We start from the raw sequence: 21,358 nt of genomic DNA, 5'->3' as shown, positions 1-21,358 counted from the left end.
GGACCTGAGCATGGGGATGGGACCAGGCGAGGCTGAGCGTGGCCTTACCTCCCTTCTTGTTCCTCCCAGCAGGGCTGCTGGGTCCTGGCCGTGTGGCCAAGCGTCCCCATCTCAGCATCCCAGCACTTCCCCTGTGCTGCTCCCATTGGGGCTTAGCTGGGGCCCAGTGACACCACAGAGAGATTTTTTTCCCCCCCCTTTTTGCCTTCAGTGCTCTTTGAGACCAGGCATCGTATGACTCAGCTTCTGCATTTGATATCCCCGAGAAGAGTTTGCACACATGCATCCGTGGCACAGAGCGGTGCCTGTTCCTGGCAGGCCGTGCAGGGATAGGGTTTCTTCCTGAAACAGGCAGTGAGTCCCCACTCTTCATCCGCTCCTGACATGCGGAAGTCGGATTTAGCCAGGATGGTGCCAGTGGGTCGGGGCGTCTTCCAGAGCGCTGCCGTCCTGCTCCAGCATCTGGACACCCTGCGAGAGGTGAGGAAGTGCTGCTGCAGAGCAGGGCAGGTGCTTGGCCGGTCCCCCTGCACTCTGGGGATATGCCTGTCCTCTTGTCCCTACCTGCAAAGGTCCCGTTTCTTGTGTGTGCCAGCAGCGTCACGCACATTTTGGGTGCTGGGGCTGAGCCGTTAGCTCTGGCAGTCGGCGTGGGGCACGGTCAGCAGAAGTTGACACCGACGTAGATCCCATGAAGGGCAGTTTGGGCACTGACCTTTAGGTCCTGCCTGCTTCTGCTGCCCAGTCTCTGCAAGCAGCTTAGGTCTAGAGGCAGCTCCCCATCCAGCAAGGTGCCCCGAGCCCAGGGGAGCTGGGCAGGCACGAGGGTGCCGAGGTTTGCAGGGCGGCTGTGAGCCTCCTGGCCCGGCACTGACCGGGCTTCGGGTAGCTGCAGGGCTGTTGGTGCCGCAGGGGTTCCCCGGCGTGCGTCGGTCATGGCTTGGGGAGGCCCATCCTGCTCAGCCCTGTCCCCATCAGGTTCCAGTTAAAACCAAATGCGTTCTCCAGCCTAAGCTGTGCTGCAGTTTAAGCCCTTCCAAAAATGAAACAAATACCCACGGACTGCAATTCGAATTGCAGCTCAATTAGGGCTCGTTCCCAACGCGATCATAAAACCTCCAGTACGAAAACAAACAACCCAACCAAACCACATCCAAGCCTGACAGCATCCTCTGGAATGCCTTTAAAATAACAAGGGGGGCAGAGGAAGATGAAAAGCAGCGTGGCCGGTGGGCAGAGGGCTCACTTGCCCTTGGGGAAACCCGTGGGGCAAGCAGGTGTGTGGCACCAGCTCCGCACCGCTGCAGGGACGTGATGGGCACAGTGGGGCTGGGGCTGCTGGCAACGGCCGGGGGCTTGCAGGCCGTGGCTGCGATGTGTTCCCGGCAGGATCCAGCGGGCGAGGGAGAGCAGGGAGGTGGGGGACGCGTTTTTGCAGGGCAGTATTGGAGCCCGGAGCTGCCCCAGCCTGCCGAGGGCAGCGCGGCGCTGGCCAGGGCCGGAGCCGTGCGCGGCGGCTGGAATGCATCCCCCCGTCACCCTGCCTGCGTCCAGCCAGGCTGGTGCCGAGCTTCGGGTTTCACTGCGGACTCTAAACCCAGCCATATTTAGCGTGCGCTCCTCCGGCCTGTCAGGGAGGGGAAGCCACAGCACAACTAATAAAAAAAGCCAAACAAAAACAATGTAATTAAAGAGACTCAGCACTGCGTGTTCCCATAGCAAGAACATTTACCCAAGACTTCCTTGCTCAGATGCTTAATGTCAAGCAGCAATTAGAGGCCGGCTTTGCCGGAGCACAGCGAGGAGTATTTGTGCTCGCTGGGAGGCAGGAGGCACCGAGCACCGTGGCGGGCAGACCTGCCTGCCCGTGCTGTGCCGCGGGGACAGGACTGGGGCTGTCTGCACGGGGGGACAGGCAGCACGGGCGGCAGGGGGACACCGTGCCCCAGGCAGCAGCTCCTGAGCTCCTACAGGCAGCAACACCCTTGATCTGCAGCGCACGCACCCACTTTGCTCAATCCCCATGGAAATGCAGTTGCACCGAAGCGGAAACACAGATTTTTCTGGGCGTGAGGGGATCCCGTGCCACCCGTGCTCCGTACAGCAGCTCCGGGCTGATGCTTCGCGGGCTGTGCGCGTGGCGCCAGCTGTGTAGCTACAGCCCTCTGCTGCAGACCTTCCCCGACCGGGAGCACCGAGAGGCATCCCAGTGCGGTGGGGCTGCTGCGTGTGCCGTGTGTGTGCGGGTGGGGAAGGAGCAATGCAGGAGGCGACGTGGGTACGGGCACAGCCAGAGCGATGGCACCTGGAGCCTGCAGCGCTCACGTGGCAGCAGTCCTGATCGTGATGGAAGGCTCTCGGGGATGACCAAGGAACTGAAAGGCTAATTTCAGTCCTACTTAAATGGGAGTTGAGCCACACGCTCCTTCTGGGCTCATTAAAAAAAAAAAAAATCTGAATGCTTAAATAAAATAAATAAATTAAAAAAAACAAAAAAGAAGCAGCAGCTTTATTGTGTTGCAACAGAATTTGCTTGAGTGTCTCTGCTCCCTTCCTCCTGCAAATGTGCTGCTCGGACGGCAGAAATGGTGTGTTTATGGGAGGTCTCTGCAAGTGATCTACTTGGTTGGCTCCAAACCTTTCTCAGATTCTTAAAGCCTCCGTCTCTCCCCAAATCAGTGCGTGTGCTGTAGGAAGTCTGAGGGTGTCCTCGCCAGGTGCTGCAGCTGCTCAGCTCCCCGTGCAGGTGTTCCCCAAGAGACACAAAAGTCTGCTGGTTTGGGGGATAGTCTGCCCGGCGAGGCATGACTGATGCTGTCCTGCACCCTCGGTGAGTCCTCTGCAGAGGTGCAAGGCTCTGGTGCTCAGGACACCGTGCCCAAGCCTGCGTGCGGTGCAGCGACTTCTTCTCCTGACACTGGGCTAATAGCACTGGGCTTCCGGAGCTCAAACAAAAATGTACTGGCAGGAGTGGGATCTATATAAGTTAGTTGTTATTGCTAAACAAAAGAGGCATGCTCATTTCGGCTCCATTCAAAACAAAACCCAGTGGGTTTGCCAAGTGGGAAAAAAGAGAAAATCTGTAGGAAACAAACAAAGCCCTGTTTTGTTGCCTTTCCTTGGACCCAGGTTTCAATAAGCAAGTGCATTTTCCAGGCACGCAGATGCTTCCGTGGTGCAGAAACGGTGCCTGGGGCATGTGCCAGCTCCGGCGGGTGCACGGCTGTGGCCAGCCACAGGTACTGGGGTGCAGAGGCTGCAAGAGCCTGCCCAGCCTCTGTGGGTGCTCCGCTGTGCAGTGGTTTTGCTCCATCTTGGCACGACCTGGTCACCACCCACCGTCTGCACAATATTTAAATGCCTTTGGGCTGCGTCCTGCACAGCAAACACCTTCTGTGCATCCACATGTTTGGGCAGCGGGATAAGCAGCAGTGCTTGCAGACTGCCTGGCCACATCCAGGGGAGCAGCTTTGCCATTAAGGCTGGAGCTCAGAGGAATTTCTCTGGTCCCTGTTTGGGAAATCCTCCTCATGCGGGTGGCTGATGTGCAGGCTGTTCCCATGAGTTGTGCTGCTGTGCCAGGATGCCAAGCACAGAATTTTGTCCTAGGTTTGAGCGTGCCTTTTGGTGGGTTATGAAATCCCACTATTTGGAAGTGCTTCCCTACTCGTGCTCCGCTTTGGATCCATTCTCTATTTCCCCAGCCCTGAAAAATTGCTTATACTCAGGCGAAAGGAGTGGAAAATGCGAGTGCATCGGCAACTCCTCTCTGTGTTGGAAGCTGCATTTCTGCTTCGTGACCACAGGAGCCAAAAGGCACTTGTGTGTTTGCTGAGGGCTGCAGCGGGTTCTGCAGGCGAGCACCGGGCGGCTGAGTGGCAGTGACCACGACGTGCACCCGCCCGCAGGGCGCATGCACCAAGCCCCCAGGCTGAGCGTGGGCTCGTCGCGTGCTCAGCCTAAGGGTGCTCGAAAGAGAAGATTCCCCTGTGCTGACTTCCGAAGCAGTCTGCACGCCAGTGTCCACGGGCAGCTTTCTGGCTGATGCCTTGATGCGAGCTCCCAGCTCGGGGTGAGGTTGCCCAGACTGGGTTGGGTTTGCCCTGTGAGGTTGCCCAGATTGGGTTGGGCTTGCCCTGGTAGCTGGATGCCAGGCTCCTCCTGGCCTTTGGCTGTTCCTTCAGCGGATAACCCTGAGTTGAACTGGGCTGTGGGTCAGGAAGGCAGCCCTGGCAGCTGGTGCTGAGACACCAGGATGCTGTCCGCACCAGGGTGTTCATGCCACAAAGCCACCAGAAGCCCTGCAAGGACCCAGTCCTTACTCTCTTCATAGAATCACAGAATGGTTTGGGTGGGAAGGGACCTTAAAGCCCATCTGGTTTCAACATCCCTGCCATGGACAGGGACACCTCCCACCAGCCCAGGCTGCCCAAAGCCCCATCCAGCCTGGCCTTGGGCACTGCCAGGGATGGGGCACCCACAGCTTCTCTGGGCAGCCTGTGCCAGTGCCTCACCTTCACTGTAAAGAATTTATTCCTAATATCTAATCTAAAACTACCCTCTTTTACCTGAAAGCCATTAAGCTCTTCCCCACTCCAAGCCAGCTCATTCCTATGAAGAATTAATGCCTCTCAGCCTCTGTTTTTTGGGCTCCAAAAGGGAAAAAAAAAAAAAAAAAGTCTTGTGCACGAAGCCCCTGCAGCTTCTCTCTCTGCTGTGTTGAGCTGCCGATGTCGAGCTGCCAGTGTCGGGGAGCAGCTCCCAGAGGTGACAGCAGCCTGTCCCCCCAGACAGGAGCGTGGTGATGGGGCGGGCGCAGCCCCCCGGGGTGCATGGAGCTGGCTGTGCCCCCCGGCTCGGGGCGGGCGGGCTCCTTGCAGCAGGCCAGGGCAGCCCTGTCCGACATGGACTGGTTCTCTGCTGGAGCCTCGGGGAGCCTACGCCCTTAAACAAAATGCACTTAAAATGATATAATTACAACAATTATTAACACTGTTTACTGGGCCAAGATCTGCGGCGCTGGAAACATTAAAACCCCAGAATATGCAGAAACCACAGCGTTGTAAACCACCCAGTGAATTTGCCTGTGTTCATTACAGAAGAAGAGAAGGATCGAATGAAGTTGTCTTGTGCACATCCATCCTCACGCTCTTTAAAAAGCATCACAACAGCTCCACGAGAGGGGTCTGGGCAGCCCCGAGGTATCTTTTAGCAGCACCCCAGCCATCTCCAGGCATAACACAGGCGAGGGCTGGAGAACCAGCTGTGGGCTCACTGCGATGGTGGGGTTTGCACGTGGATTTCGAGCAGTGCAGAGCTGCTGTCCACACCACGTCCTGCAGCCGGGAAGCTGAAAAGCTGGGGCCGGCAAGGCGCTGCTGCGGTGCTGCAGTGGTCGGTAATTAGCAACAAGAACTGATTGCGGCAGGGAGAAATTGAGCTAAGCTGCACCGACACTAGAAAGGCAGAGGAGCTAATTGCCGTGGCCTTGACGTCCTCCCACCGCGTGCCCCCAGGACCGGGCTCAGCCGCCGGGTGAGCTGGTGTTGGCTGCTCGTACCTTCAGGGCACGGCGGCTGCGGGTGTTGTTTTCAGCTATCAGTTGCTCCACCACAAAGTTTAGCTCTAGATAAATCAAGACCATTTCACTGAGCCCAGATGACTCATGACCACAGGGCCGGGAACTCTTTTATCTTTGGGGCAGCTGGTTTAATATAGATAGACGTTCACTCCGGAGCTCTGAATAATTTCCGTCTCTTTACTTCTCATTAGAAGCAAATTGGATGAGGGAAAACAGTGAGAAATTTCTCCGTGTCACCTCTGTTTCTACCATCTCTGTGATAACTTCCTCTGAGCTGTGCAGCCTGCCTGTGCTGGGTCATTTGCCATGTAGTTTAATTGGCAGAAAAAGGTGCTTTTGCTCCCAAGAGCCGTTCTTTTTAAAATCTGGTTCTGCAGACGTGGCTGCAGCAGCAGGGGTCTGTTACGGCAGGGTTTAATGCAACTAATGTGGAGAGGTGCTTTTGGGGACTTCCTTTCCTGGCATGGGAGAGCATCGTTGCCTCCCTGGATGAAGGGAACAGGAGGACAGGGCACCCAGGGGATGAGCCTGCGAGCGAGGCTTTCTCACCTCAGAGGAGCAGCTGGCGGTGGAGAGGGGGACTTGTGCGGTGGGGAGCTTTCAAACACCAGAGAAAAGACAAGGGTTTGCTCGAGAACCTCTCAAGCCAGCTATTTCTCTTTCCTAAGAACATCAGATTGCACTTGGCTTTTCAGGCTTGGTCCAAACCTGCTTGACTCTTCCTGCCAGGGCACCATGCCAGCACAGACATGGGTGGCTTTTCTCTCGTCATTTCCACCCACCGCTGACTGCACAGCTGTGGGGTCTTGTGTTCGCAGTGTGTGGCCAAGCCCAGGGCTTGAGGAGCCCTCAGCTGCTCTCTCTCATGTGGTTGGTGTCCCCAGTCTGTGCCTGGTCCATGTAGCACCAGTAGCACCCGTGCCAGGAGAGACCCAGGGCAGCGGTTGGCGCTGCAGCTTGGGCCATGCTCGGAGCCTCTAAATCCATGGGGTGAAGCCGGTGAGATAGGAGCCAACCCAACCCATCTCCTTGGCAGGAGCCAACCTCCGCACCATCACTGCTTTTAAACATCATGGGAATGAAAGGTAAAATCATTACAGGACTTCTGCAGCCCACTGTGCCTGGCTTGAAATCAGGGCAGTGAAGAGCACGTAGTGAAGTTGTTATCATCAGCACCCTCACAACTTCGCAGTACCATTTTGGCCTTGCCTTCTAGACAACTGCCATGCCTTTTGTCGTGCTTATTCCTCACTTATTTATCTTCTTGGGGAAGACTTTGCACATGGATATCTGGCCTTATACACTGGGCTATGAGGTCAAAACTGCGAGAAATGGTGTGAGGCATGGTTGCTCTAAATGTTCTTCAGACCCGTGCATGTTTGTCATGTCTGTTTAAAGAAGGAAGTCAAAATGACAGTGGAGAAAAGGTCATTTAGCTTTATTAGTGTGGGCCAAGGTTCAGAGGCTGAGGAGTGACTCAACAGCCTGGGTCCCCATTGCATGGGATGCTGGGACTCGCATGGCCGAGGGTCCCTGTAGGGGCCTGGCTTTTACCTTGGTGCCATTAGGAACAGGCTTTTGTCCATTCCCCATGCTCACTTTGCTTTCAGAGGGTTTCCTTTGCTGGAATAAAGGCCCCTGAGAAAATCGAGTACAGATGAGCACTGAGGGATGCTGATGAGCACTGGAGATGCAGAGCATCAGAGTGCGGCACCAACCGTGGCCATCCCAGCTCAAGGGTCTGGAGGGAAAAAATCTCAGGGTTTTGGGGAGCCCATTGGGACCCCTCAAGACCCAGCAACTGTGATCAGGAGGTGCTGGCCTGGCTGATGACAACAGATTCCTCGTTGGCACCAGTGTCCACCGTGCAGCCCCCTGCATTGGTGCCGTCCCAGCACTGCAGGGTCGGTGACTCTGGCTCTCCTGGCTCACGTCCTGTTCCCGAAGCTGCCGACTGCCTGCCTCTGCCTTCCCGGCACATCCCTCCGGCCTGTCACTCACTGCCTCCTCTCCCCTGCCCTAGGTCATCCTCTCCCAAAATGACGCAGCAGATGCGGGACCTGCAGCTGGCGCAGGCCAGGAAGCCGCCGGGCCCTTCCTCGCCGAACGCGGCCAAAAGGCTCTACCGAAACCTCTCGGGGAAGTTCCGAGTCAACTACACGTCCTTTGATGAGGGCAGCCTGGCAGGACGGGGCGAGAAGGAGAAGCTCCGCAAGTCCTACCTGGTCGGTGCCTGCTGGTCCCTCCAGCCACGCCGAGGCCGGGGATGAGGGGGACGGGTGGGGTGTGCGTTAGGTGAAGCCGCCTGGGGTCAGGGTGTTTGCTCAACATCATCCATCTGTGTCTGCAAGAGCTGATGTTCCTGAGCCCCTGGTTCTGGGTCTCCCTGGTTCTGGAGACATTCACGAGCCCAGTTTGGGTTGGTGGGATGCTGGGTGGGGTGAAGAAGCACTCCATGCCCAGCTCACCGCCGCATCTCCCTCCGTCCAGTTCCAGAGCAACGCTGCGCTCTTCGAGGCCGTGGAGCTGCAGGACCTGGACCGGGTGCAGGAGCTGCTGAAGCAGTACAGCCCCGAGGAGCTGGACCTCAACACCCCCAACAGCGAGGGGCTGCTGCCCCTGGACATTGCCATCATGACCAACAATGCTCCCATCGCCAGGGCCCTGCTGCAGGCAGGAGCAAAGGAGAGCCCGCACTGTGAGTTGGCTGGAGGGCAGGCAGAAATAGCAAGGACGGTGGCGATGCTTTTGTCAGCTTGGGGGTTTCTTCTGCCTCCTGGGAGTCCGCATGTGTGGTGGGCTGGAGCAGGCTGTGCAGCACCCACATCTCCAGCTCGGGCAGCAGACCCTATTGCGTACTGCATGTGCCATGGGGCAGCAGGGAATGGTGCTGCCTCCACATTTCAGAGCAGGAAACGAGGGGAGTTATGGTGCTGGGGTGGGAAGAGGTGCTCGGACCCTGCTCCCTGCTTGCCCGGCCACACACTGGGGAGCTCCACTGTCCCTGCAAGCAAGGCACTGCGGCAAGGGCGGGGACTCAGGGCTGGGATTTGGTGCCAGCAGAGCCTGCCTCCAAAGACAGTTCCCCTAACCACCTTCTTCTAACCACCTTCTCCTCATCACCTTCTCATCAATCCGTCTTGCTCACCCCTGACCCTGGCTGTGCCTGCCCAGCAGTTGTCAGCCTGGAGAGCCGCTCGCTGCACCTCTCCACGCTGCTGCGGGAAGCGGAGCAGCGCGTCAACGAGCTGACGGCGCAGGTGGTGAACGAGGCACCCAACGCCGACTGCTCCGAGAAGGAGAAGCAGCTCAAGGCCTGGGAGTGGCGATACCGGCTGTACAAGCGCATGAAGGCAGGCTTTGAGCATGCCCGTGAGTGCCCAAAGCAGGGCTGGGGCAGGAGCAGGGCTGTGCGTGGGCTGGAGAGGAAGCGCGGGGCTGCACCGGTGCCCCCGCACCCTGCAGCCTGCGATATGGGCGGGTGAGGGGGCAAGCACCCTGGGGACGTGTCCCTGGGTGCAGGGGAGGCACGGGAGAGATGCTGCGAGGTTTGTAGCGACTGTCCTTGCTGTAGCGGTGCCCTGTGCTCTCTGTCCGTAGGAGTGCCGGACCCCCCCAGCAATGTGCACCTCTCCGTGGCCAGCAGCTCCTCGGTGCAGGTGACCTTCTGGGAGCCCCTGAGTGTCAACTCGGCCGTTGTCACCAAATACAAGGGTAAGGATTGGGGTCCCTGTGCCGTTGCTGAGCACACAGGGACGGCCAGCACCCGGGGTGTGCAAGCAGGATGCAATGGGGTGCTTCCCCTGTGCACACCATGCCAGCACGCTGGGGGCTGCAAGCGTGCCAAGCCCTTGTTGAGCTGTGGCACAGCGCTGTCACACTATGGCATGGCAGGGCCACCAGCCAGAGGGTGCCTTCACCCATTTAAACCAGATATTTATGCTTCTGGGAGAATTCCCCCCATCAGGCACCACTAAGTCCTGGCCCATTGCTTGCTTAGCCTGGCTGGGTCCCCCGGCTTGGTCTGCTCCTCCTCCCTGTCCCTTCTCGCCTCGTGGCTCGGTCCGACCCCGGGGATGTGGCACATTGGGGCCTCTCTCCTTCCAGTGGAGTGGAGCTGCTCCCCCACCTTCTCACCGCTGCTGGGGGAGGCCGTGGTGGACAAGCTGAAGAGCCTGCACTTCACCATCCGGGGGCTGGCATCGGTGAGCCGGGGGTCCGGGCTGCAGGGGCAGAGGAGCAGGGAAAGCTCCCGGGGCAAGGCTGCGCTCCAGAGCCTGTACATGGGGCAGATGGGTGGGATGGCAGTGCGGTGGGCAAGGGGACAGCGGCAGGAAGGGGGTTTGGGTGGGGGGACTGGGAGGGGCTGGGGTGGGTGGGGGTGCAGGCAAGGGGGTGCTGTGTGCACACTTTCGGGCAGGGAGGGACTTGCAGGCTTGAGGAGCAGGGAGGACCCTTCTGTGTGGTGTGGGGGACTTGGGCAAGGCAGCAGGGCTGCAGCCCAGGAGCCACTGCCCAGACGCATGGCAGTGCGGAGCCCTGGGCAGGGAGACCACCCCAGCCCATCCATCACCCATGCATTGCTGCTGGAGGGGGTGTGAGGGGGGGGGCTGAGCACGTAGCCCGGGCCATGGGGTCCCATTTTGTGCTCCTCGTGGCGTGCTGGGATTCCTCCCCATCTCCTTGCCCTGCACACTGAGCCGGGAGAGGGACCTGCATCCTGAGTGTGCCTTCCCCCCTTCGCAGGGCACAGCTTACTACGTCCAGGTGTCTGCCTACAACATGAAAGGCTGGGGTCCCCCCCAAGCCTCAGTGCCCCCCTTCGCCATCCCTTCCAGTAAGTACAGCTGAGAGATGGCACCCAGCTGTGGGATTGGGGTGGGGTGGGCTTGGGAGCTTTTGGGATGGGGCATTATGGCCCCTGGGGCAGGGGCAGATTCAGAGGTGGATGCGGTATTTAGAGTTTGCAGATGGGTCTTGGGCCCCACAAGGTGGCTGTGCCCGGTGGCAGAGGTGCAGGGCTCGTAGACAGAGCCATCAGCACTGCCCTTTGGGGGATGCTGTCTCTGGCCACTGGGAGCTCTGCCAGGTATTTATTTTTCAGCCTGAGATTAGCCTGGCTGCCTGGTAAAGGCTGGAGAGGTTTTAGGCCACCTGGACCAGCTGATCTTAAGGTAGCTCAGACAGAGGATGTTTTGCTTTCTGAGCTAAGAAACCATCTGTAGGAAGGAAAACCATCCCTGTGTTTTTTAGCAGAGCTTTGTAATTTAGCGTGGGGCAGCTTTTTGGAGGGGCCTGTCCTTACCAGGTAATGAAACCTGCCCCAGAACAACGGAGGTCATGCAAAATCTGTGTTTGCATGTGCTGAGGAGCAGTGTGGGGGAATGCCCTAGCTTGACCCCTCAGGGCTCAAACCCGACCCGAACCAGGTTGGGGCTGCAGGGCAGAGCAGTGGCGGTGGCTGGGGCAGGGGTCCTGCGGGGCAGGCACCATCCTGCACCTCGTGAGCGGCCCTGCGTGCACCCAGGGGTGCTGAGCCCACTGAGGTGCTGTGTGGCTGAAAGCAGGAGAAAAGAGACGCGACCAGGGCCGGGTGCATACACACTGAGTGCAGCTCTAGGTGCCAGTACTCAGGCACTACAGCACCTGCACGGAAAGACACCAAATCACATTTGCACGCATGTTGGTGCACAAGTGAGCCCACCCATGCGTTGCGTAAGGCTGGCTTTGCTCTGCCCTGGCAGCGGGTGTTTGTTCACGTTTGCACCCTTAAAGCCCCTCTGCTGTCCCATACAGGTCCTGTTCTGTGTGCACGAGATCTGTGCAGTGCGGATACCAAGTGCAGCTCACGGGGGTCAGACAGGACCGATTTTTCTTATTTCTGTCTCCGTTAATATTTCTCCCTTCGGTAGAGATCCCTTCCTGGCCCAGCAGAACAGCCAGGCACCTCCCTGGGTGTTTTTAAAGCTCCTAAAAATAGTGGCAAGCCCCAGCCAAAGTTAACAGAGCTGAACTTTCCATGGAAAAGAGCAGCAGGCAGGACAGGGGGTGTTCAAAGCAATTAATGTAAAGCTAATGTAAAAGCACTGGCGGCCCTGTGCCGCTCCTGCCGCCGCTGTGTAGGGGGTGAGGCTGGCAGGAGAAACTGGCTGCATGTTTGCCTGGGTAAGCTCCGCTCTTGCATTCACCTGGACAAGGCTGCAGCTCCAGGGAAGACGCTGGAAAGAATTTTATTTTTTCAGCCCGGTGAAGAGCGGCAGCAGCAGGCGGGACCTTGTTTGTGACCTCCGTCGTACCCCCACTGCAGGGCGGCCGGTGGCCTCGGCGAGCTCCTGGCCCCGTTCTCCCTGCCCCATGCTGGGGCACCGCTGCTCCCAGGGCAGCTCCTGGATGTGGCCCCAAAAGTGCCCCACACACCCCGGCCCTGCTGGTTAACAGAGGATGGTGGGGCCATGTTGTAGCTTCCCCGATCTGCTGCAGTTTCTAGGACTGAAATAACTTGGTGGCTCTGGAGCTGGTCCCAGCACGTGGCGATGGTGGCGGGGACAGGGAGATGCTGTGTCAGGTGCTTGTAGGGATCCTCCGCGGACTGGGAAGAAGGGCACAAAACAGAGCATCTTCCAAAGCCCCATAGGTGCCAAAGGCCCTGGGACCTTCCGCCGTGGGTGCCAGGAGGTGCCGTGCCGTGGGGTGGGGAGCAGCCAGCCCCACGGGGAGGGGTGTCAGGGGGTGACACTGGCTCTGTCCCTGCAGACTGGAGGGAGTACGACGGCCGGGCCCCGCGGCGCAGGGGCCAGGCTGAAGCTCTGGACCACCTGCTGGGCCAGGTGAAGACCGTCCACCAGCACTGCGTGTGCCACGGTGAGTCTGCAGCACGTTGTGGTCCCGGGGGCTCTGCTGGTCCCCAGGGCTCGGGGGTTCACCTGCTGATGCACAAGGAGCTTGGGTGGCACGGAGGAATGGGATGAGCAGGGTGGCAGCTCATGCAATGACCCCGGAGGAGCCCACAGCGCCTCCCCCCAGGCTGCTGGCGCTGCTCTTGGGGTCACGCCGCAGCACCCTCTGCTCTCCACTTCCCAGAGCCCTGCAAGAACCAGCCCCAGAGCAGGAAGCACTCGGTCTCCAAGAGCCTCAAACACCTCTTCCATGCTGGCAGCAAGTTCCTCAAGACACTGAAGCGGTGAGAGCCTCGTGGGGGGGTGGTGTTGCAGAGCCTTCCGTCCCACAGGGATGTAGGGCTGCCCAGCCAGGGCTGCAGGTGCTTAGGGTGGGTCCCTCCTTGGGATGAGCCCGTGCTGTCAGTGGGGATCAGTCCCATCGCTCAGAAATCAAACATTTCTGTTTGGACCGGCCAAGCTGTGTACCTGTACCCATATGGGGCATCTCCTCTGCCTTCCGGAGACAGACCCTTTGGGAAATGAAGCTGGTGGCCAGGGGTGACCCCGTGGCCTGTCTTCCCTTCCACGCAGGGGCCTCTACCTGACAGCCATCTTCTACAAGGACGACAACATCCTGGTGACCCACGAAGACCAGATCCCAGTGGTGGAGATCGATGACACCTACTCGTGCCTGCTCATGCAGGATTTCCTTTGGTTCACCAAGGTAGGCAGCCCCCGGGCCCTGTGCTGAGTGCTGCAGCCATGCTCGCAGCCGGTGTCCTGACACTGCTTAGGTGGGGGCAGCCACTGCCGTGAGTGCTGTGTCCTCCAGGGGTGTCACGATGTGTGGAGTACCTCCACTGCAACCCTTACGTGTGGGGGGTGCTGCCTCTGCCCCACAGAGCAGGACATGCAGGGCACTGCTGCCTGGGTCTCAGCTGACTTGCTGGAAGGGCAGGCAGGCAGCTCAGGCCCCAGACCTCTTGCTGGATGGTCCTGGTTTACTAAGGGAGAAGCCATCTCTTGGCTGAAACCTTCTCTGCTCCAACTCAGGAAAGTGTCCCTCCTAGTAGAAAGGAAGACATCTCAGGCAGGGGAGCATGTACGAAACGGCTCCCCTGCTGCTGTAAGCGATGTGTGCACGTGCACCTTCCTCACCCAGCCCGGACAGAAAGGGACCAGCTGTCCCCAGAGCCCCCTGTGTGAGCAGGCAGCCGGGGGAGCTCGGCCGGCGGTGACAGCCCCTGGCTGTGCTGCAGGTGTCGTGCATGTGGGACGAGATCCTGTGGCTGCGGCAGTGCGTCACCGTCTCCCAGTCGTCCTGCTCCTGCATCCTGCAGACGCGCTTCAAGATGCTGCTGGCCATCTCGCAAATGCAGGTGAGGGGGGGGGGTCCCTGTCCCCCTGCTGCCTCGCAGAGTGACTTTTGGGGGTGCTCCTCTGGGAGCAGCACACAGATGCGCTGGAGCTGGGAAAACCCCCAGCTCTGCCCGCTCTGTGCCACCAGGCTGCAGCTGGGCCAGCCGCAGCCCCCGCCTTGCCATCACTGGTGGGTCCCCAGGTGCCAGGTTCTGCAGCACGGGGAGCGTCTGGGGACTGTCAGTGGGTACTCTGCCAGGAGGGCCGGTTTCCAGCAGGCAGCGTGGTGTCCCCTGACCTTTCTCCTGTCCCCCATCCCGGTGTGCAGGGGCTGCTGGGCATCCAGGACCTGGGGCAGGTCTTCTTTGAGCCCATCAAAGACAAGCAGGGCAACATCCTCATCGTCACCCTGAAGGAGGTGAAGACCAACCAGACCTTCGAGAGTGTCCGCTGGGTTCCCATCTGCAAGCTGCAGACAAGCCGCAAGTCCGTGTCGTCCCCGGAGGAGCCCACTGCCCTGGACACGCTGCTCATCTCCGTGCAGGTGCTGAGCGAGAGGGCTGGGGACACGGGGGCTGGTTCCAGCCGGCACACTGGGGCTGTCCCTCATGCCCGTCCGGCTCTTCCACTGCTGTTTTTCCTCTCTCTGTCCGTCTCTGCCCGGGGCTGTGCAGTGGCAGGGGGTGCCACACGGGGCTGGACTCCTGGCAGCGGGTGCTCGGTGGCACTGCCAGCACTCCCGTCGGGCTGGGAGGGCCAAGGCAGAGCTCCAGCGGCCAAAGGTCTGGTCCTGGCTGCGGGCAGCAGCTGGCAGGAGCAGCAGAGCCCAGCCTGCAGGAACGCTGCTGCCTCCAGCACCCGGCACAAGGGCCGGAGAGCACCCCGCTGCAAGGGCTGGCTCACTCCAGCGGTGCCTGTCTCCTCAGGACAAGCTGGCTTACCACCAGCGGAGCAGCCATGCCCTTTCCCCGGGCCTCTACCTGGGCTACCTGAAGCTCTGCAGCGCCGTGGACCAGATCCGGGTGCTGGTGCCGGAGCAGCTCCCCAACATCTTGTGCCACGTGAAGATCCGCTCCAACCCCAACATCTCCAGGTGGGGCTCAGGGGACATCTGGTCTTTTTCTCTGCCTCGTCCAGCCCAAGAGCACTCGTGGCCACTGCCTCCTGCGTGTGGACTCGAGGAAGTGGTGCAGCACCACCACTCAGCCCTGTCCCTGCCAAGCCCTGCCTAGGGCTGGAGAAAGCTAAGGTCCCCCTGCTGCCACCACAGCTCCCACGTCCCCTGTGGTGGCTGCACCACGTGGGGTGGAACAGCTAAGCAAACACAGCTCTCGTCGGGACTGCGTGTTTAGGTCAGGCCCGAGCTGCTCCCCCCAGCATGTGTCTGTCTGCTGTTCTCCAGGGAGGAGTGGGAATGGCTGCAGAAGATGGCCAGCATGGAGGAGCCCGTTTCTGCGGAGCCAGAGGCTGAGACATCCCAAAATCACTTGTTCCAGGAGCTGCAGGCGGCCATCAAGGAGCTGATGACCCTGGTCAACATCCCATTGCAAGAGGTGTGGGTGGGAGCCAAGGTCCAGGGACGAGGGAGATGACATTTGCAGCTGTTACCTGTCATGTCTTTTGGACGGACTCTTGCAGGCCAAAGATTTCCGTCTATACAGCCAAGAGGTGCTGGACTTTGGGGGCCAGGTCTCCTTCCTGCTGCTGCTGCCTCCCTCAGATGATGTCTGCACGGCGCCAGGCCAGAACAACCCCTACACCCCTCAGTCTGGCTTCCTCACGCTGCCGCTGCAGATCTTTGAGCTGGGTGAGAAAAGGGGTGACCTGCCCTGCCAGAGCCTCCTCGTGCTGGTCTCCTTACACCTGAGAAGGGCTGGAGGGAGCTGCTGGGGTGGCTGTGCTCTGGCACCTCCTCTAGGAGAGGCGGGAGAGGGAGTGCTAAGGGCTCCCTAGTGCTTCAGGTGGGCTAGAGGAGAGCATCACCTCCACCCCGGGTTGGGTGGGCACAGAGGAACCCATAGGGACCTGATATTTTTCATTCTCCGCCTCCCTTTCGTCCCTCAGTGCACTTCTTCACATACGACCGGGAGTTCATCATGCAGTACTGCCAGGTGTCTGCCCTCCTGGAGCTGGAGTCGCTCCTCTCGCAGCAGAGCCTCAGGGAGGCCTTCTCTGATGCCGAGCTCTCCACGGCGAAGCAGAGGCACCAGCAGGTGCAGGACTACATCCAGGTGCGCAGCGCAGGCGCTGGCTGCGGTGTGCCCACGGGACGCGGCTGGGACCGAAACACCCCGGTAGGGCTGTGGGAGCGTCCCCAGCGGGGCTGTCCCCTGGTCCTCCCCACTGTGACCCCGCAGTGTCAGGGCTTTGTCTGGCAGCATCTCGCTGCAATCACTTTGTTGAAAGTTTGTAAAGCACTGCGGGGGGGTCCTTTTGCCTCTTGGGAAAGGTGTGTGGGGAGAGGCCGGGTTTCACTGTGGGATTTTTTTTGTGGTGGTTGTTTACTTTCTGAAAGGGATCCTCTATTTCCTCTTTTGGCAGCAAATGGAGGAGATATGGCGTGAGATGCGCTGGATTATGGATGCCCTGCAGCACGCCCGGTACAAGCAGCCTTCCTGTGGGGTGTCCCTCAGTGGGTTCCTCAGCACCTCAAGTAGTGCCATGAAGGAGAAGACCCAATCCTCTTCGTCCCACCTCGACTTCCTTCCATCCCCAGCACCCTCACCAGAGACCAGCCGTAAGCTCAACTCCGGTAAGGGCCCGGCTTTGCACAGGTCCTGCTCCCCCTCATGCAAAGCCGACGAACATCCCCTCTTTGCTTCCCTTCCAGACCTGCACGGGCTGTCGGACGAGGAGGGCTCCTCTGAGGTGTTCCTGGCCACCGACAGTGACTACGACTCCAGCAGGGCGCAGAGCCCAAAGGAGCTCGACCTGGTGTCCTCCTCCTCGGGGCCCGAGTGCTGCAGCAGGAGGGCGACCCGCAGCCTGCGGGACAGCGCCCCGGACGTCCTGCAGAGCCACGAGCTCCAGCCGGTGCCGCTGCCCCCGCCGGAGCCCCGGCCGCCCCCCGAGCTCTACGACAGCGACTTTGTCCTGCCCAGCCGGCAGATTGAGCTGCTGCGCATCACGGAGAAGCGGCAGGCGTACTGCGTCCGAACCAGCAGCCTGGACTTCCCCAAGCCGCTCTGCCCGGTGGCCAGGAAGTCCTGCCCCGGCTCCGTCGACAGCTCCCCGACGGAGAGCAGGACCCCCGGGGGCCACGGCAGCCAGCTCAGGCTGGGGACTGGCTCTGCACCCAGCCCCGAGCGCAGCCGGACGCGCTCGGCTGAGTGGACTCCGAGCTTCCAGGAGCCACTGGAGCAGCCCGGGTGCTTGGCCGACCGTGGGAAGAAGCCGGGCTCTGTCACCTTGCGGGTCTGCCCTCAGTATGAAACCGGACTCTCCAAAGAGACCAGTGTCAAGGTACCGGAGCCTACTAAAGGCAGCGGTGCGGCTCTGCTGTGCCCGGGCCAGCAGGATGGGGGAGGCAGGCACTGCAGGCTTGCGTGGCCCTCTCCTGGCTCTGCCGTCTCCATCCTCTGCCATGCTGAGGGTGAGGTCCCCAGAAGACCCCCGGCGCTGCTGCCCCGGGTCCCTCTGCCCTCACCACACTGCAGGGGACCCCATGTCCCCTGCAGCTCAGCCCACATGCCCGCCTCTGCTGCTGAGGGTGCCGGGCCAGGGCCACCGGCTTAGCCAGCAGGGTATTTTGAGGAAAGAAGGCAGGGGAGCCGGGGTTCGGCACTCGGCCCTACTGGCAGCGGGTTAGTGCCACCCAGGGCAAGCAGCCTTGGCTCCGTGGTCTCTGCTCCCCTCCCTCCAGCCACATGCACATGGGAAAGGGAGCAGAGGGCAGCTTGCCTCAGCCCTTGGAAGGGGTAGGAAGAGGGTCCTCTCTGTTTCCTCCCTGGCTGTGGCAGGGCTTTGCAGCTGAGCTGGCTCCTGAAGCTCCAGGCTGCCTCCACTCATTGGAGCCCATGGGCATGCAGCCCAGGCAGGTCCCCTCTGTGCTCTGCCACCTCCCTTACTTCCAGCCACAAAGCCCTTCCCCTCTTGAAGCTTCCCTGGTGAAATTCCCAGTGCCACCATGCCGAGTACGGCTCACGGAGCAGCCTGGGTGCGACTTGTCTGCAAAAGGGTGCAGGAAAAAGCAGGCTGTAGGGCTGGAGGTTTATTGCCAGGCAGTTTTGATAGCCAGTTTCTCTTCACCCAGCAGGGATGTTAGAAGCAGAGGGAAATCTGACTCGCAGTATTTATTTTCCATTTGAGAAATTACCATAGATTTCTATGCAACTGAAGTGCAGCCCTGGGTTCCTGGCGGGCTGCCCACGTGGCTTTTGAAGTTGCAAAGCTCGGGACATGCCTGCTTGAAAGCGTTTTACGATGTTCTCCTCGAAGAACCAAGTTCAAAGGAAAGGCTCCTCGGCTGGCGTAAATCAGCTGAGCCCCATGATGATTGTTCGGAGCTGGCAGGATTCACGTGGGCCGAGGGCTTGGACCACCCTGCCGGGGCACTGCCCGCGGCGCTCCGCAGGCCCTCACGGATGTGCCAAAGGAAACCGTCGCCTTGCCCGGCCGAGGACGGATGGCCCGGCCGAGGGCCTTTGAAGTGAAGGATCGGGCTCCTGACGGCCGCTAGCAGCCAGAGCCCGGCGGTGCTCGTGCTCTCGTCCTGGCTCGGGATTCAGAGGGCAGTCCCCAGCGAAGCGGTGAGGGAGAACAAGGAGAGCTGGTGGGCAGAGACCCCCAGGTGCTCTCAAAGGGGATTAACTTGAGCGCCGCTTCCCAAGGAGCTCAGCACCAGGGCGGCTGTGGTGCTGGGGGTCTGGGTGCTTCTTGCAAGAGGGGCTTTGACGCCTCTATGCTGGCAGGAGCAGGGCCGAGACCGTACAGCCCTTGCAAGCTGCAAGCACGGTGCAGTGTGAGCGAGCCGTAGGTGGCAGGCAGGACAGCCACGCTGAGCTGTGAGGACAAGGACGGGGGGTGCAGCCGGGGGGAGAGAGGTGCAGGAGCTGGGCCCCGCCATGCCGCGTGTCCCCAGGCACCTCGGCGGGGCCGTTCCTGCCCCCGAACAGCTTGCGGAGGGCGGCCGCTGCTGCCACCTCGTGCCGCCCCGTCCTCCTCGTCCCCCCCTCACCGTCCGTCTCTCCCACCTTTGTCTCTCTGCAGCTGCACATCACCAGCCAGACGTCGGCCGGGGAGGTGGTGAAGCTGGTGGTGCTGGAGATGAACGACGTCTCCCGCGGCGTGCTGGGCGGCTCGGCCGCCTTCTGCTACGGCGAGGAGCAGCTGGAGCACTTCGGACTGGTGTTCGCCTCCGAGGAGAGCGAGCGGTGGCTGCCCGATGACTTCCTGCCCCTGTCCCTGCACGCCGCCCGGCCCGAGGGGCGCTTCTATGTCCGCATCAAGGAGACGTCCCCCCTGGTGCTGCAGTTCGGGCCCGCCACCACCGTATGAGAGGAGCGGCGGCGGTGCGGGGCCTTGGCCCTGCAGCAGACAGCGCGTCTCTGATGCTTCCTTCTTCCACAGACACCCTCTCATCAGGCATCCGCAGGGTGGAATGGGATCATACCGGGCTGTGTGTTACTTGTTTGTGTTGGGGTTTTTTGTTTTTTTTTTTTTGTTGTTGTTTTATTTTTTTAACCAAAGAGACGTCGAGACTCAGTTTTTCTGACTGCAGAAGATGAGGGTGGAGCACGGAGACCTCAGAGCTTGGGAGGAATCCTTGCAGGAATGGAATTTTTGAAAGCAAACATTTTTAAGGGGAAAGGGTGGGGGGAGAGAGAGGAAAAATATTACGCGAAGAAACAGCAATACTCTTTTTTTTTTCTTTCTTTTTCTGAAAATCCTTGTCTGGGATTTAGTGAAGGAAGAGCCACAGAGGATTGCTGGCTAGAGTCACGGTATCGATGAGGAGAGGGCATGATGCACAAGGACAGCACTGAGAAGGGTGTTCCCTATCCGTCCTCGTTTCACTGTACCTGGAGAAACAGTTCTTGCACATAGTTCTCAGAACAGAATGTGTTTTGTTTTTGTTTTGTTTTGTTTTCTGAAAAAAAAAATGTGCTAGAGACACTGGAGTTGTATAGGAGGTGAAGACCCTTTTATTTGTTTTAGAGGCAAAAGGAAGCAACGCCAACAGCCCCCCACTCACATGCACGTGTACGCAGCTGTGCTGACACCACCACTAGAGGTTTGCTATAGGGCATCTGCTGCAGCACACCCAGCACCACCTTGGGATTCCCTTTCCTCCTCGGTTGCTGTTTTGTTCTGGTGATTGTGAGTGGCCTCTCTTGTATGTCCTACAGCATGACACTTTGTTAGCAACTAGGTCTCTTGTTCACAAGGTTATTTTTCTGATCTCCTGTGGTCCATAGTAAAGATGACTGCTGCTGACTGTGTATTGCTCTCTTCCTTCTCGCGGCCTGATGAGCAGGGCCTCTTTCCTTAACCCACGTCCCCCAAATTACCCCTAGTTTCAGTGGCTGGGCCTGCCTTTCCCAGGAGTGGTTAATGCTCTCGACCCAGCAGAGGGTTGTGTTGGCACACGCACACACCGTGTGCAGGAGGAACAGGCAAGTTAAAGGCAGTGATCTGTCACCTTCAGGTGTTGGAAACCTGATGGCTGCAGGGCCCGAGCACCCGCAGATGTGCAGTTACACACACTGCTCCTGTCCTGCAGCCTCCTCCAAGAGACAAGCACATGGAGAAGAGCATGGAAGGCGGCTGGATCTGCCTTGCAGCTGCCACAAGCGCTTTCAGAGGAGAGGCAGCAAACAAGGAACGGGGCCAGCACCCCTCGCAGGTGAGGTTCCCCTTCTCCAGGCCTCACTGGGTCAGCCACACAGCACTGGGCCACACGGTGGGGGGCCAGCATGGGCCCGCGACACCCCACATCAGCCTGGCCGCATGGATCCCCTGGTGGCACCTCCGACTGGGGCAGGAGAGGGCTGGTGGACAACTTCTGGGAGTCACAGGCTGCGCCCAGTGTTAGGGCAGGGCCGTGTCCATCTCATCTTCTCGAGTGGCTCCATGGGCACATCCCAATGTTTTCTTTCCAGGTCCTGAAGCCTTCTATCCTGCCCTTCCCCACGGCCAAGGAGTGGAAGCAGATGCCAGGCGGGCTCTGTGTGTGGCCGTGGGGAGCCCATGTGGCTGCTGGAACCAGTGTGGAGCCGGGAGCTGTGTGCACAGAGGTCGGTGGTTCCCCTTTTTAAGGTTGTTGCACATGCAGGATGGTCTCTTACCGTTGAAACATAGCCCTGGGGCTCAGCAGCTCAGGGCATGAAGGGGCACTGAGGCTCTGGGACAGGTGGGGCAGGTGTTGCTCTGTCACATCATCGTTTCGCAGAATCACAGAATCATCTAGGTTGGAAGAGACCTCCAAGATCACCTAGTCCAACCTCTGACCTAACACATTTGACTCAGCATGTTTCCTCTCAGGGCTAGTGGCACTGGTGACAGCAATTTGGCAAAGGGACTTTCCCAGTGGGTGCCAGCC

General features: G+C 59.6%; 1 protein-coding gene across 3 annotated transcripts in view; it reads left to right on the top strand.

Moving 5' to 3' along the window:
- LOC118249198 (ankyrin repeat and fibronectin type-III domain-containing protein 1-like) overlaps positions 1-20,257 on the top strand; it is a 201,571-nt gene extending 181,314 nt beyond the window's left edge. For 2 of the 3 annotated variants that reach the window (XM_035548926.2, XM_050713784.1), the window contains 18 exons: positions 7,605-7,806; positions 8,072-8,279; positions 8,756-8,953; positions 9,182-9,295; positions 9,689-9,786; positions 10,328-10,418; positions 12,335-12,442; positions 12,662-12,761; positions 13,051-13,183; positions 13,719-13,838; positions 14,147-14,362; positions 14,745-14,911; positions 15,221-15,371; positions 15,457-15,625; positions 15,883-16,049; positions 16,360-16,570; positions 16,649-17,280; positions 19,027-20,217. In XM_035548926.2, coding sequence (XP_035404819.1) covers positions 7,605-7,806; positions 8,072-8,279; positions 8,756-8,953; positions 9,182-9,295; positions 9,689-9,786; positions 10,328-10,418; positions 12,335-12,442; positions 12,662-12,761; positions 13,051-13,183; positions 13,719-13,838; positions 14,147-14,362; positions 14,745-14,911; positions 15,221-15,371; positions 15,457-15,625; positions 15,883-16,049; positions 16,360-16,570; positions 16,649-17,280; positions 19,027-19,314 — 3,373 coding nt within the window. In that variant the 3' untranslated portion in view covers positions 19,315-20,217. Of the gene's footprint in view, positions 1-7,604; positions 7,807-8,071; positions 8,280-8,755; positions 8,954-9,181; positions 9,296-9,688; positions 9,787-10,327; positions 10,419-12,334; positions 12,443-12,661; positions 12,762-13,050; positions 13,184-13,718; positions 13,839-14,146; positions 14,363-14,744; positions 14,912-15,220; positions 15,372-15,456; positions 15,626-15,882; positions 16,050-16,359; positions 16,571-16,648; positions 17,281-19,026 lie in introns of all 3 variants that reach the window. The other variant, XM_035548925.2, reaches the window with a different exon arrangement.
- The last annotated feature ends 1,101 nt before the right edge of the window (positions 20,258-21,358 follow it).

This window comes from Cygnus atratus, chromosome 15 (genome assembly GCF_013377495.2).
Source record: "Cygnus atratus isolate AKBS03 ecotype Queensland, Australia chromosome 15, CAtr_DNAZoo_HiC_assembly, whole genome shotgun sequence".
In the NCBI taxonomy this organism is placed as follows: Eukaryota; Metazoa; Chordata; class Aves; order Anseriformes; family Anatidae; genus Cygnus; species Cygnus atratus.
The sequence above is the reverse complement of the archived record's forward strand: the minus strand, read 5'-3'. Positions and strand labels throughout refer to the sequence as shown.